Source organism: Palaemon carinicauda, chromosome 32 (genome assembly GCF_036898095.1).
Source record: "Palaemon carinicauda isolate YSFRI2023 chromosome 32, ASM3689809v2, whole genome shotgun sequence".
Taxonomy (NCBI): domain Eukaryota; kingdom Metazoa; phylum Arthropoda; class Malacostraca; order Decapoda; family Palaemonidae; genus Palaemon; species Palaemon carinicauda.
In genome coordinates, this window is record NC_090756.1 from 24,528,146 (window position 1) to 24,543,741 (window position 15,596).

At 40.4% G+C, this 15,596-nt stretch overlaps 2 protein-coding genes across 2 annotated transcripts in view; both read left to right on the top strand.

Moving 5' to 3' along the window:
- LOC137625344 (ubiquitin-conjugating enzyme E2 S-like) overlaps nt 1-15,444 on the top strand; it is a 44,565-nt gene extending 29,121 nt beyond the window's left edge. The window contains exons 4-5 of the mRNA XM_068356185.1: nt 1,701-1,829; nt 14,653-15,444. Of these exons, the coding sequence (XP_068212286.1) occupies nt 1,701-1,829; nt 14,653-14,796 (273 nt within the window). The 3' untranslated portion in view covers nt 14,797-15,444. The remainder of the gene's footprint in view (nt 1-1,700; nt 1,830-14,652) is intronic.
- Nucleotides 1-15,596, top strand: part of LOC137625345 (uncharacterized) — a 544,968-nt gene that overhangs the window by 363,673 nt on the left and 165,699 nt on the right. The gene's annotated exons all lie outside the window — the stretch shown is intronic.

Below are 15,596 nucleotides of genomic sequence, written 5' to 3' on the forward strand. Positions count from 1 at the left end.
ATGAACTGCCTTCTCGTCCTTGGCCTAAATCTTTTGATATTCCTTGCTTATCAGAGATCGTAGGCAACGAACTGGAAAGAGTATTATGTCCTGTTAGAGCTCTTAAGTTCGATTTAGCTCGTACTAAGTCATTACGAGGGAAATCTGAGGCATTATGGTGCTCAGTTAAGAAACCTTCATTGCCTATGTCAAAGAATGCTTTGTCATATTTTATCAGATTTTTTTAATACGAGAAGCTCATTCTCACTTGAATGAGAAAGACCGATGTTTGCTTAAGGTTAAGACGCACGAAGTTAGAGATATAGCAACCTCCGTGGCCTTCAAGCAAAATAAATCTCTGCAAAGTATTATGGACGCGACTTTTTGGAGAAGCAAGTCAGTGTTCGCGTCATTTTACTTGAAAGATGTCCAGACTCTTTACGAGGACTGCTACACACTGGGTCCATTCGTAGCAGCGAGTGCAGTAGTGGGTGAGGGTTCTACCACTACACTTCCCTAATTCCAATATCCTTTTAATCTGTCTCTTGAAATGTTTTTAATATTGTTTTATGGGTTGTTCGGAAGGCTAAGAAGCCTTTCGCATCCTGGTTGATTTGGCGGGTGGTCAAAGTCATTTCTTGAGAGCGCCCAGATTAGGGGTTTGATGAGGTCCTGTTGTATGGGTTGCAGCCCTTGATACTTCAGCTCCTGGGAGTCTTTCAGCATCCTAAGAGGATCGCTGGGCTCCGTGAGGAAGACAGACTTACAAGGCAGAGTAATCGTCCAAGTCAACTTCCTTACCAGGTACCTATATATTTTGGTTTTGTTATATTGATAACTGTCAAAATGAAAAAACTCTTAGTTTATTCGCTGTAAACTCAATTAACTCTGGTCTCTACCCACCGCCTTGGGTGTGAATCAGCTATTATATATTTACCGGCTAAGTTAAATATTTAAAAATGATATTTTAATTATAAAATAAATTTTTGAATATACTTACCCGGTGAATATATAAATTAAATGACCCTCCCTTCCTCCCCAATAGAGACGCAGCGGGACGAGAAGAATTGAAGGGTTTGTTTACATGCAAGAGTGGTATCTGGCCGACAGTTGGCGCTGGTGGGCACACCCGCAACCTTCATAGCGATCGCTCGCGAGTTTTTTGAGTGTGTTTTCTGTCGAGCCGCAGAGATGCAGCTATTATATATTCACCGGGTAAGTATATTCAAAAATTTATTTTATAATTAAAATATCATTTTCACGTTGTCTTGCTTTATATATGGTTGAATAGTTGTTTTTGGAACGTGCATAATTTCAGTAGGAATGAATGGAATTTTACCATGCTAGGTTCCAAATTAAGAACGATAGCCTGAAGTAATGTAAACGAAACATGGGGACATGAGTCTTTTAGAAGAAGAACATTCATTGAACTCAAGGGACTATAGTCAATTTCTTTTAGCGATGCAGATTTGCACCGACTCGCAGCGGTGCCCTTTTACCTCGGAAAAGTTTCCTGATCGCTGATTGGTTGGACGAGATAATTCTAACCAATCAGCGATCAGGAAACTTTTCCGAGCTAAAAGGGCACCGCTGCGAGTCGGTGCAAATCTGCCTCGATAAAAGAAATGTACTATAGATACTAGAAGAAAAAATAATAAAGTAAGGTACTATCGTGTTTGCGATTTTATTCGGTAGATTGAAAATTAATTTTTGCTTTATAGGTAATAAAATGCTTGTTGATTGTTCCCAATGCTGAATCGGCATTGAATGAAGAAGCTGGGAAACTTTTGTTGGAAGCCTACGATGATTACGCAGCTAGAGCTAAAATGATCACGGAGATACATGCGCAGGTGAGTACGGTACAGATATGCGTTGGAATGTCGTTCAACGTTTTCATTTTAACCCTTTTACCCCCAAAGGACGTACTGGTACGTTTCACAAAACCCATCCCTTTACCCCCATGGACGTACCGGTACGTCCTTGCAAAAAAATGCTATACAAAATATTTTTTTCATATTTTTGATAATTTTTTGAAAAAAATCAGACATTTTCCAAGAGAATGAGACCAACCTGACCTCTCTATGACAAAAATTAAGGGTGTTAGAGCAATTTAAAAAAAATATACTGCAAAATGTGCTGGGAAAAAATAACACCATGGGGTTTAAGGGTTGGAAATTTCCAAATACCCTGGGGGTAAAAGGGTTAAATAACTATCTTGGATTGAAATTCATTTAGGTGACATTCTTTGTGGGTTGTAGTTTTCATTTAAGTTTTGTTGTTAAGTTCTATGGTCTTCCACTGTCTTGGATTAGAGTTCTCTTGCTTGAAGGTACACTCGGGCATACTGTTCCATCTTATTTCTCTTCCTCTTGTTTTGTTAAAGTTTTTATAATTTATATAGGAAATATTTATTCTAATGTTACTTTTAATAGAATTTTTAAATTTCCTTTTTTCCTCTCCACACTGGGCTATTTTCCCTGTTGGAGCCCTTGGGCTTATAGCATCTTGCTTTTCCAACTAGGGTTGTAGCTTAGCAAGTAATAATAATAATAAGTTCCATGGCCTTCCACTGTCTTGGATTAGGGCTCTCTTGCTTTTAGGTACACTCGGGCATGCTGTTATATCTTATTTCTCTTCCTCTTGTTTATTTTGAAGTTTTTATAGTTTATATATGAAAGATCTAATTTAATGTTGTAACCGTTCTTAAATATTTTATTTCGATTGTTTATTACTTCTCTTGTAGTTTATCTATTACCTTGTTTCCTTTCTTCACTGGGCTATTTTTCCCCTGTTGGAGCCCTTGGGCCAATAGCATCGTGCTTTTCCAACCAGGGCTATAGCTTAGCCTGTAATAATGATGATAATAATAATAATAATAGCAGCCCCTTGGAATATGAGCAAATAGCCAATGGCTGAGATTTTAAGTCTATTAGGAATTGAATCTAGTTGCTAGATTCCTGCAACTCTGACTCAAGTGCTCTGCGAATATTACGTTAGGAATGAGAAAGCTGGCGAGAGATAGGGGTGCGCCACCACCTAGAAAAAAGATGTCTTCGAGACTAATGTTTTTGTGAGAGGGTATGAGGAATAGTCATAAAAATAGTAGGCTGGTGACCGGAGTAGCCTTTTAGAAAAATAATTGAAATTTCCCTTAAATTTGAAAGGAAACCTTTTTACAGTTTTCCCATCAACACTTAATTGCCGTCCTGTGTAGCACTCCTCAGCCAGACAAGGCTGGCGCCCTAACAAGTGAATGCCCTGGGTCTTGTCAATTCTCACCTTTTTGGTGCAGCACTTTTTTATATCTTCCAAATTTAAAGTAACTGGTATGCTTTGTTAAATTTGACTACATTTTAAATTGTCTGAAGTTTGTTACATGATGGCTTTGCTGTATTTTCTGAGTGAAGAAGCTTGCAAAGAAAATCTCTGGTTCTTACTCTAAAGCTTGTCATTTGTAGAGATAAATTGTGCTCTTGTGGATGGACGAGGACCGCAGAGATACTTCTGACCACACAATACAAGTTTATCTAAATTATGTGGAGGTGCACAACACCAATAAGGAAGCTAATCTCAGTTAAGTCTCTCTGTGGTGCTGAGGATGCCCACATATAAAAGCTTTACTCCCTTATTGATCAGTAATTTTAAAGGTTTCTAAACAGATGAGTATCAGTGAATTCTGTAGAATTGAGAAAAGGTGCAAGGTCTTCATGCATTTATTTTCTTCTTTTGAACACCCCTCAGGCTATAAATGATTATAGTAAATTTTTTTTTTTAGTTACATTCTTCACAGGATGTTAACGAGGGCCTTGGCAGTATCCATGATAATGCTAGTTCTCTTTCTGTACAAGTTGGTTCCAAAGATGCTCTTCTATGAACATGAATGTAGGCTAGACTATCATGTCCGGCCATCGACGCTTGTAACCCCAAGACTTTGTTATCCACGATGCTTGAGGCGGCTGCTATATGTGATGAATTAGTGGGAATGTCCTTTGTCCTGTCACAAGGGATTTATAGGCGAAATTCACCATTGACTCCTACCTTCCTAGTCCAATGTCAAGTTCTAAAGTGGAAGACATTGGCGGGAATAGTTCTTCAATTGTGGAGGTAAAAAGTCTGGTGTGCCAGTTGCAATGTATACACACACTGTGCTGAATGACAGGGTCCTAGGGAATCCAAATCTTGTAATTCTGTTTCACCTCTGGAGTGGCCAAATCATTTCCCCATGGAAAGTGCAGCTTACTAACATAATTGAGGAGAGCCTTGTGTCTAACACTCCAACGGAGAGGAGATTAGCACTTGAAGGTACACTCGGGCATGCTGTTCCATCTTATTTCTCTTCCTCTTGTTTTGTTAAAGTTTTTATAGTTCATATAGGAAATATTTATTCGAATGTTACTTTTAATAGAATATTTAAATTTCCTTTTTTCCTTTCCTCATTGGGCTATTTTCCCTGTTGGAGCCATTGGGCTTATAGTATCTTGCTTTTCCAACTAGGGTTGTAGCTTAGCAAGTAATAATAATAATAATAAGTTCCATGGCCTTCCACTGTCTTGGATTAGGGCTCTCTTGCTTGAGGGTACACTCGGGCACGCTGTTATATCTTATTTCTCTTCCTCTTGTTTATTTTGAAGTTTTTATAGTTTATATATGAAAGATCTAATTTAATGTTGTAACCATTCTTGAAATATTTTTTTTTAAATATTTAACTTAGCCGGTGAATATATAATAGCTGCTACTCAGCGGCTCGACAGAAAACACACTCAAAAACTCGCGAGCGATCGCTATGAAGGTTGCGGGTGTGACCACCAGCGCCAACTATCGGCCAGATGCCACTCTTGCATGTAAACAAACCCTCCAATTCTTCTCTGTCGACGTTGACGACAAGACGTATCAATACTCGCTGTAGAACTTGGAGTTTTCTCAACATATTTGGTGAAGTACTTCATTTTGGTTTGAGCTTTCGCAGTGCAGGTGTTTTATCTTCAACTTAAGTCTTGAACTCGTTTTTGGATAGATTTAATTTTTGATGACTTTGGATTGTTTTTTGGATTTCCTTTGACTTTTAAATGGCCGACCCTTCCCGTAGTACGGAAGTGTGTTTTAGGCTTTTAGCAATTATCTTATCACGTTATAAATTAATATAGATTTTCCTCTATATATTTTTTATATCTCACCCGCCTTTATTAGGCCTCTTCGATTAGCTTTCCATTTATAATAAACATCAAGATAAATTTTAATGATTTGTTTATATGCGACCTTTCCTGAGAGTAGGCGGTCCTAACTTGGAAACCGAAGTTAAACAACGTTGAGCCCTTTCAATCGTAAATAACTTTTACAGAGCTAATGATTTAAAACTTATTAATAATGAATATTTTTTAGTAGATATTTTATGAAAGATTTTCTTTGAATAGTCTTCGTACTGTTTCAAAGATGAACTAACGTTTAGTTTATTTATGCTACGCAGTTTGCGCTCTATCGTTACGATAGAGAGAGAGAGTATCACGGTTTCACTTTGCAGAAAGAGTAAATCGATTCTGACGTTTTGTTCATTCTTCTTTCAAAGCTTAAATGTTTTAAATTCTATTTTAAAGGAACTTTTTAATTGAAAAACCTTTCAGTTTTTTCCTTTGGTCAAATAACCTGTTTTTTGACGAAACGTAAGTGGGCTCTTCTCTTCGGTGCGAAATCAAGAGAGAGAGAGAGAGAGATAGAGACGGAGAGAGAGAGAGGAGAGAGAACGTTCCGATCTTTATTCTCGTCCCAAGCGAGTAACGTTGTTCTCGAGTTACTCTCGTCCCTAGTCTCTGTACGGGGAGAAAGGATAAAACTTTTTTAGTTTTTATTCTCGTCCCAAGGCACTGTACGGTGAGAGATTGAAAACGTAGTTTTGAATGAACTAGTGTTTAGTCTCTTCCCCAGCCACTGATCTTTTTATCTTAAAATATGTTTACTGTTTTTTGCTTGTATTAATGTGCTTACATTATACGACTGATTTCGCAATTATAACCTTTTGATGAGGGTAGAATTGCGTGCTTCAGGTAGAAATCAGTTTTATTCATACCTAATGTGAATTGTTAAAAAATTTGATTTCAGTGAAATAATTGCAAAACAGAAAATCGTAGTGATAGTGATATTGCGCAAAGTGTTATCAGTGTTGCGACCGAGGGTTCGTCTGTTCGTGCCTGTCGTTCGCCTAGTCCGGGACCTCTTGCAAGCTCCCAAGCCCAGGGGAGAAGTAATGTCGTACGACTTATGGGTTCGAGAGGCCTTGATCAGCGAACAGACGTTCCCTCTATGGTATCAGGTGTATCTTACCAAGATCACCCCTACCATAAGGCGAGAGAGACGATTTTCTCCTCGTCATCCGAAGGCTTTTCGCATAAGAAACCGTGGAACAAGGTTTCGAGGCCCTTTAAGCGAAAGTCAGTCCTTTCAGGACAGGTCCAGCGTCCTGGTTTTAACTATTAGGACAGATCTGACCCTATGCAGTCATCGGAAGACTGCTCGCCGCCTAAACAAAAGCGTAACACAGACTCCGAGAATCTTTTTGTAGGCAAGGTTTTGCAGTCACAGACGTTACCCTCGTCTCTTACCGCAACCATTCCCGTTGATCCTAAATGGGTTGTACGGCAAGACATGCAGAATAAGCTTGCCTCCCTTATGGAAGACTATTCTGCCGATAAGTCCGTTGAGCCTAGCCGTTTATCTCATCGAGATCCTGGCCTTCAGCCACCCTAACGTTCCTTTGTGCGTCCTGTTGACGTTGGCGTAGCCAAGTCACGTCAGTCAGGTTGTTTTGAACCACACTCGATGCGGTCTCGTGTGGATTTTCAGCCACATTTGGACATTAGGCCACTTGCTGATGCTCCTGTTGACGTTCAGGACGTTCGCCAACAATCGGAGTTGACTTGTTTCGACGCTGAGCGTCAACCTCCGCATTCTAGAGTTGTTTTGACTGCTCAGACTAGGCGGTCAAAGCAGTCTCGAGTGGACGCTGTGCGTCCTCACGCACCTGTTGTTGTTGACAGTTCACAGACTGTCAAGCAGTTACATGACGTTGCGTCCTGGTCCACTACTAATGCACCAGTGCGTGTGGACTCTGCTTGTAAAGCATTGCCACCACGGTAGGTCTCTCCCTTGCTTGAGACTTGGCTATTGTCGGACAAGGTTCCTTCAGATGAGGAAGTTGCTGTTCCCCCTCCTACTGATATTCCCTTGAGGACTCTGTCAGACGGAGAGGAGCCTAAAGCTGCTTAGCCCTCTATGGACTTTAAATAAATCATGCTGATTTTTAAGGATCTTTGTCCGGATCTTTTTGTAACTGCTGCTCCTCGTTCGCCTAAACGTCAGAGCTTACACTAGGCCTAGCTACTTCGAAGCCGTTGTTTTATAAGCTAGTGCTCTCTCGCTCTTCTTAGAGAGCTTTACGTTTGCTAGGCGACTGGTTTATCACCAGGAGGAGTTTGGGGGAGACAGCCTTTGCTTTCCCTACTTTTAAGCTGGCTTATAGAGCGAGAGTCTGATATGACACGAGAGAAGTTCTCGGCTTGGGAGTTCCTGCCTCTGCCCAGATAGACTTCTCAAACCTCATAGACTCTCCCTGGCGCCTGGCCATGAGACGCTCCAAGATTTTACAGGTCGACTTCAGAGCTATTTTCGAGCGTTTGAAGTTTTGCTGTACAATTATGTCATGCATAAACAAGGCTTTCAGGGATGGCTCCAATGATCTGACAGCCACGTTCTCTGCAGGAACAAGTCCCTCAGGGATGGCTCCAATGATCTGGCAGCCATGTTCACTGCAGGAGTACGTAAGAGGCAAGTGCGCTCAATGTGTTCTTTGTCAAGACAAACTTCACGATGAAGTCTACCAGGCTGTCTTGACAGCATTTATGGAAGGCGACTGGATGGTCTCTCGACCTTCAGGAGGCATACTTCCACATTCCTATACACCCGGATTCCCAACCGTTTCTGAGGTTTGTTTACAGGAATGTGGAGTACCAGTTTCGAGCCCTGTGCTTTGGCCTCAGTCCTGCGCCTCTCGTGTTTACGAGGCTCATGAGGAATGTGGCAAAATCCCTCCATCTATCGGGGATCCGAGCCTCCCTGTACTTGGACGACTGGCTTCTCAGAGCATCGTCCAGTCTTCGCTGTCTGCAGGATCTACATTGGACGTTGAGTCTGGCCAGGGAGTTGGGACTTTTGGTCAACGTAAAAGTCCCAACTGATCCCATCCCAGATTATTCTATATTTGGGGATGGAGATTCGCAGTCAAGCCCTGCTCGAAGTCCAACTAATGCTGAAAAGAAAACGTTTGTTCAGTCAGGAGTTGGAACAGTCTCGTAGGGACTCTCTCATCCCTGGAGCAGTTTGTCTCACTAGGGAGACTACACCTTCTGCCTCTCCGGTTCCATCTAGCCTCTCACTGGAACTAGGACAAGATGTTAGAGACGGTATCATTCCCAGTCTCCGAACCAGTAAAGGCATGCCTGAAATGGTGGGACAGCAATATCAGTCTGAGAGAGGGACTATCCCTAGCAGTCAAGAACCCAAACCACGTGTTATCCTCAGACGCGTCGGATTTGGGTTGGGGTGCGACCCTGGACGGTCGGGAATGCTCGGGTCTGTGGACCTCAAGTCAGAAGAGCATGCACATCAACGACAAGGAGCTATTAGCAGTCCACTTGGCCTTGATGATATTCGAAAGCTTCTTCGAAACTAAGTGGTAGATGTCAACTCAGACAACATCACAACTTTGGCGTACATCTCCAAGCAAGGAGGCACTACTTCACGCTGCTCGAGATCGCAAGGGACCTTCTCTTATGGTCAAGAAATCGAGGCATCTCCCTGTTGACGAGATTCATCCAGGGGGACTTGAACGTCTTGGCAGACTGTCTCAGTCGGAGGGGTCAGGTGATACCCACGGAATGGACCCTCCACAAGACCGTGGGCAAGAGTCTTTGGGCTACTTGGGGTCAACCCACCATAGACCTCTTTGCCTCCTCGTTGACCAAAAGGTTACCAATCTATTGCTCTCCAGTCCTAGATACAGAAGCAATCCACATAGACGCGTTTCTACTGGATTGGTCTCTTCTGGACTTAAATGGATTCCCTCCATTCAAGATAGTCAACAAGGTACTGCAGAAGTTCGCCTCTCACGAAGGGACAAGGTTGACGTTGGTTGCTACCCTCTGGCCCGCGAGAGAGTGGTTCACCGAGGTACTTCAATGGCTGGTAGACTTTCCAAGAAGTCTTCCTCTAAGGGTAGATCTGTTACGTCAGCCCCACGTAAAGAATGTCCATCAAAGCCTCCCCGCTCTTCGTCTGACTTCCTTCAGGCTATCGAAAGACTCTCAAGAACTCGAGGCTTTTCGAAGGAGGCAGCCGGTGCGATTGCAAGAGCGAGGAGAGCTTCTACCATTAGAGTATACCAGTCGAAGTGGGAAGTCTTTTGAGACTGGTGCAAGTCAGCATCTGTGTCCTCATCCAGTACCTCTGTAGCCCAAATCGCTGATTTTCTCTTACATCTGAGAAAGGTTCGCTCCCTTTCAGCTCCCACGATTAAGGGCTACAGGAGCATGTTGGCTTCGGTCTTTCGACATAGAAGCTTAGATCTTTCCAACAATATAAGATCTCCTAGATCTCCTTAAGTCCTTCGAGACCTCTAAGGAACGTCGTTTGGCAACTCCTGGATGGAACTTAGACGTGGTCATAAGGTTCCTCATGTCAGACAGGTTTGAGCCATTACATTCAGCCTCCCTGAAGGATCTCACCCTCAAGACACTTTTCCTAGTGTGCTTGGCTTCGGCTAAAAGGGTCAGTGAACTTCATGCCTTCAGTAAGAACATCGGTTTTTTCTACAGAAAAAGCCACTTGTTCACTTCAACTTGGTTTCCTGGCCAAAAATGAACTGCCTTCTCGTCCTTGGCCTGAATCTTTTGATATTCCTTGCTTATCAGAGATCGTAGGCAACGAACTGGAAAGAGTATTATGTCCTGTTAGAGCTCTGAAGTTCTATTTAGCTCGTACTAAGTCATTACGAGGTAAATCTGAGGCATTATGGTGCTCAGTTAAGAAACCATCATTGCCTATGTCAAAGAATGCTTTGTCATATTTTATCAGATTTTTTAATACGAGAAGCTCATTCTCACTTGAATGAGAAAGACCGATGTTTGCTTAAGGTTAAGACGCACGAAGTTAGAGCTATAGCAATCTCCGTGGCCTTCAAGCAAAATAAATCTCTGCAAAGTATTATGGACGCGACTTTTTGGAGAAGCAAGTCAGTGTTCGCGTCATTTTACTTAAAAGATGTCCAGACTCTTTACGAGGACTGCTACACACTGGGTCCATTCGTTGCAGCGAGTGCAGTAGTGGGTGAGGGTTCTACCACTACATTACCCTAATTCCAATATCCTTTTTAATCTGTCTCTTGAAATGTTTTTTAATTTTGGGATGTACGGAAGGCTAAGAAGCCTTTCGCATCCTTGTTGATTTGGCGGGTGGTCAAAGTCATTTCTTGAGAGCGCCCAGATTAGGGGTTTGATGAGGTCCTGTTAGTATGGGTTGCAACCCTTTATACTTCAGCTCCTGGGAGTCTTTCAGCATCCTAAGAGGATCGCTGGGTTTCGTGAGGAAGACAGACTTACAAGGCAGAGTAATCGTCAAAGTCAACTTCCTTACCAGGTACCTATATATTTTGGTTTTGTTATATTGATAACTGTCAAAAACTCTTAGCTTATACGCTGTAAACTTAATTAACTCTGGTCTCTACCCACCGCCTTGGGTGTGAATCAGCTATTATATATTCACCGGCTAAGTTAAATATTTAAAAATGATATTTTAATTATAAAATAAATTTTTGAATATACTTACCCGGTGAATATATAAATTAAAGGCCCTCCCTTCCTCCCCAATAGAGACGCAGCGGGACGAGAAGAATTGAAGGGTTTGTTTACATGCAAGAGTGGTATCTGGCCGATAGTTGGCGCTGGTGGTCACACCCGCAACCTTCATAGCGATTGCTCGCGAGTTTTTGAGTGTGTTTTCTGTCGAGCCGCTGAGTAGCAGCTATTATATATTCACCGGGTAAGTATATTCAAAAATTTATTTTATAATTAAAATATCATATTTTGATTGTTTATTACTTCTCTTGTAGTTTATCTATTACCTTGTTTCATTTCTTCACTGGGCTATTTTTCCCCTGTTGGAGCCCTTGGGCTAATAGCATTGTGCTTTTCCAACCAGGGTTATAGCTTAGCCTGTAATAATGATAATAATAATAATAATAGCAGCACCTTGGAATATGAGCAAATAGCCAATGGCTGAGATTTTAAAGTCAATTAGGAATTGAATCTAGTTGCTAGATTCCTGCAACTCTAAGAATATTACGTTAGGAATGAGAAAGTTGGCGAGGGATAGGGGTGTGCCACCACCTAGAAAAAAGATGTCTCTGAGACTAATGTTTTTGTGAGAAGGTATGAGGAATAGTCATAAAAATAGTAGGCTGGTGACTGGAGTAGACTTCTAGAAAAATAATTGAAATTTCCCTTAAATTTGAAAGGAAACCTTTTTACAGTTTTCCCATCAACACTTAATTGCCGTCCTGTGTAGCACTCCTCAGCCAGACGAGGCTGGCGCCCTAACAAGTGAATGCCCTTGTTCCTGTCAATTCTCATTCTCACCTTTTTGGTGCAGCACGTTTTTGTTATATCTTGCAAATTTAATGTAACAGTGATATGCTTTGTTAAATTTGACAATTTTAAATTGTCTGAAGTTTAAGGCGCAAACTTTGCTGTATTTTCTGAGTGAAGAAGATTGCAAAGAAAATCTCTGGTTCTTACTCAAAAGCTTGTCATTTGTAGGGATAAATTGTTCTCTTGTGGATGGATGAGGACCGCAGAGATAGTTCTGACCACACAATACAAGTTTATCTAAATTATGTGGAGGTGCACAACTCCAATAAGGAAGCTAATCTCAGTTAAGTCTCTCTGTGGTGCTGAGGATGCCCACATATAAAAGCTTTACTCCCTTATTGATCAGTAATTTTAAAGGTTTCTAAACAGATGAGTATCACTGAATTCTGTAGAATTGAGAAAAGGTTCAAGGTCTTCATGTCTTTATTTTCTTCTTTTGAACTCCCCTCAGGCTATAAATGATTATAGTAAATTTTTTTAGTTACATTCTTCACAGGATGTTAACGAGGGCCTTAGCAGTATCCATGATAATGCTAGTTCTCTTTCTGTACAAGTTGGTTCCAAAGATGCTCTTCTATGAACATGGATGTAGGCTAGACTATCATGTCCTGCCATCGACACTTGTAACCCCAAGACTTTGTTATCCACGATGCTTGAGGCAGCTGCTATATGTGATGAATTAGTGGGAATGTCCTTTGTCCTGTCACAAGGGATTTGTAGGCAAAATTCACCAGTGATTCCTACCTTCCAAGTCCAATGTCAAGTTCTAAAGTGGAAGACATTGGAGGGAATAGTTCTTCAATTATGGAGGTAAAAAGTCTGGTGTGCCAGTTGCAATGTATACACACACAGTGCTGAATGACAGGGTCCTAGGGAATCCAAATTCTGTAATTCCGTTTCACCTCTGGAGTGGCCAAATCATTTCCCCACGGAAAGTGCAGCTTACTAACATAATTGAAGAGAGCCTGGGGGGGAAGTTTATCTCATGTCTAACACTCCAACGGAGAGGAGATTAGCTTTCCACTTAGGCTACTACTGAACAGGATATTGGAGTGGAAAATCTTCCACACCATATGGGAAAGGTGCAGGAGAAGCATTCTAATATGGAGGCTTCAAACAGGAAAGCAGATATGTGAGGTAATGGTTCTTAAAAGGAGTGAATCCTTATACTAAGAAGGTGGCCGCTCTTTTTGCAATGGCATATGTGAGACACTAGGAAGAGATATGTTGAGACCAGTCAGAAAGGAAGTGGGGCAATACAAAAATCATAAGTTATTGAATGTGGAATTAGGGCTTTAGGCCTAGCACTATAGTCCATTTCTTTTAGCGAGTCAAATTTGCACCGACTCGCAGTGGTGCCCTTTTATCTCGGAAAATTTTCCTGATCGCTGATTGGTTGGACAAGATAATTCTAACCAATCAGCGACCAGGAAACTTTTCCGAGCTAAAAGGGCACCGTTGCGAGTCGGTGCAAATATGACTCGCTAAAAGAAATCGACTATAGTAACTTCACTCTGCGCTATCATTGATCTTGCAAGAATATATTTAGGAAGACATTCAAAGAGTAAAATACACAGAATAATGCTCAGAGAACTTTATAATGATGGAGAAAAGAGGCCATGTATTCATTATTGATTTGAGTTGATAGAGTTGTGTGCTTTCATGTTGAATATTTCATGATTTGGCTTTAGGCACTGAATAGGCTGTGCTGTACAGCAGTGGTTTGTAATTTACCATTTTACCACCAAAGGACGTACTGGTACGTTTCACAAAAGCCATCCCTTTACCCCCATGGACGTACCGGTACGTCCTTGCAAATAAATGCTATAAATTTTTTTTTTTTCATATTTTTGATAATTTCTTTAAAAAATTCAGGCATTTTCCAAGAGAATGAGACCAACCTGACCTCTCTATGACAAAAATTAAGGCTGTTAGAGCAATTTAAAAAAAATATACTGCAAAATGTGCTGGGGAAAAAATAACCCCTTGGGGGTTAAGGGTTGGAAATTTCCAAAGAGCCTGGGGGTAAAAGGGTTAAGGTTTGTGGAAGACAAATACAATACATTTTTATTCACTAAAGCTGAAGTCCAGTACTGAGCTATGTCTAAATTTCATCCATTCACTTCATAATTAACATTTTGACTTCTTAACCCTTTTACCCCTAGGCTATTTGGAAATTTCCAACCCTTAACCCCCAGGGGGTTATTTTTTTCCCTGCACATTTTGCAGTATATATTTTTTAAATTGCTCTAAAAGCCTTAATTTTTGTCATAGTGAGGTCAGGTTGGTCTCATTCTCTTGGAAAATGCTTGAATTTTCTCAAATTATCAAAAATATGAAAAAAAAAAAAAATTTATTATAGCATTTTTTTGCAAGGACGTACCGGTACGTGCATGGGGGTAAAAGGTTGAGTTTTGTGAAACGTACCAGTATGTCCTTTGGGGGTAAAAGGGTTAACATTTTGACTTCTTAATTTCAAAAGTTTTTTTCCTACTTCAAATTATGCTCTGAACATCTGTAAAGTGGGGAAATACATTTTCAGATTTTTTTAAAAGTGTATCGAGGCACTCTTGTTTACAGAAAAATTTATAATTTTAGTTTCCTTTAGTCATGTTTGTCAAAAACTATTTAAAAGAACTTAAGTGCCTTCGCCATCTCGGCAAGTCTTCGGGGACTATAAAAGAAAATTTAGACACCAGGAAGAAAAAGATGTCTTCAATATAAAAATTTTGATTGTCATTGGAATTGAAATATAAATTTAATGTTATCTGAGTACTCTGTAAAATAAATGGTGTCACTATGTCCACTTGCAACTGATATCTTTTATTATTATTACTAGGATCGGCTATCCCCCAAAATTGGGGGAAGTGCCTTTGCATATGTATGTACTAGGCTAAGCTACAACCCAAGATTCTATAAGCCCTATGACATGAAGAGGAACTACTAAATAAAAATAACCAGTTGTTGTTTTTTTGTTTTTCAGGGTCCCAAAGGGAAAGGCGAACCCAGTGGCGAGGGGTCCGGTCAAGACGGGCCTGTAGCGAAGAAACACGCCGTCGATAAGAAAATTGCAGCGGATCGTAAAAAGTTATTGAAAGACAAGAAAAGAACATTAAAGAGATTATGAAGTGTTACCGGTGTAGAGTTCGTCACCTTAAAAGTGCAAAATTGACGCCTTCTGAAGGTGTTCTTTTCTTCCCATAACTTTTATCTTTTCTACAAATTGTGGATTGAGTCCTAAAGTATTTTGGCACTTGCAGATAAAAAATTTTGTTCTCTCTCTATCTCTCCAAGGTTTGCCATTTAAATACTAAAGATTTCAGTCCTTCGTATTTTTTACAGATATTTTCTAAGCTTTTCCACTTCATAAGTGTCTGCTTTTAAGAAATATTAGTTTAAATGTCTTGAAAGATATAAATTTTAAGGTGGTTTGGAAGGTCAAATTTGATTGCCTTGTCCAAAATATTTGCTTTTTTTTTGGAGGGTGTGATTGTGGTCTTAGTGTGTAGAGGGGTGTGACAATTTGCTTAAATTGGTGGCCAAACCACAACTACTACTTTTAAGTTTTAAACATTATCTATTGTATCTGATATTCAGATACAAGCTTTTAAAGGAAGCTGACGGTATCAAGCAGTATGGTCTGGTATTGTCAGTTCAAGAGATGGAAAAGCCTCCTTTTAACCTTTAGTCTCGAGTTCTATAAATATATGTGAATAGGAGCATGCACTTTTATGTATAGTAATTTAAGAAAAAAATAAAATGCACAAAAGCCAAAGTATCTTTGAATAACTTTCTATTGAAGGTGATTTTTTTTTGGGTCAAGATATTTGTTGTATTTTTCACCTACGGTAAATATTTGGTTTGGTTGTCTGCTGAATTAAAAATAATAACTCCTGTTTTGCATACATGTATACCAGTTCATCAATC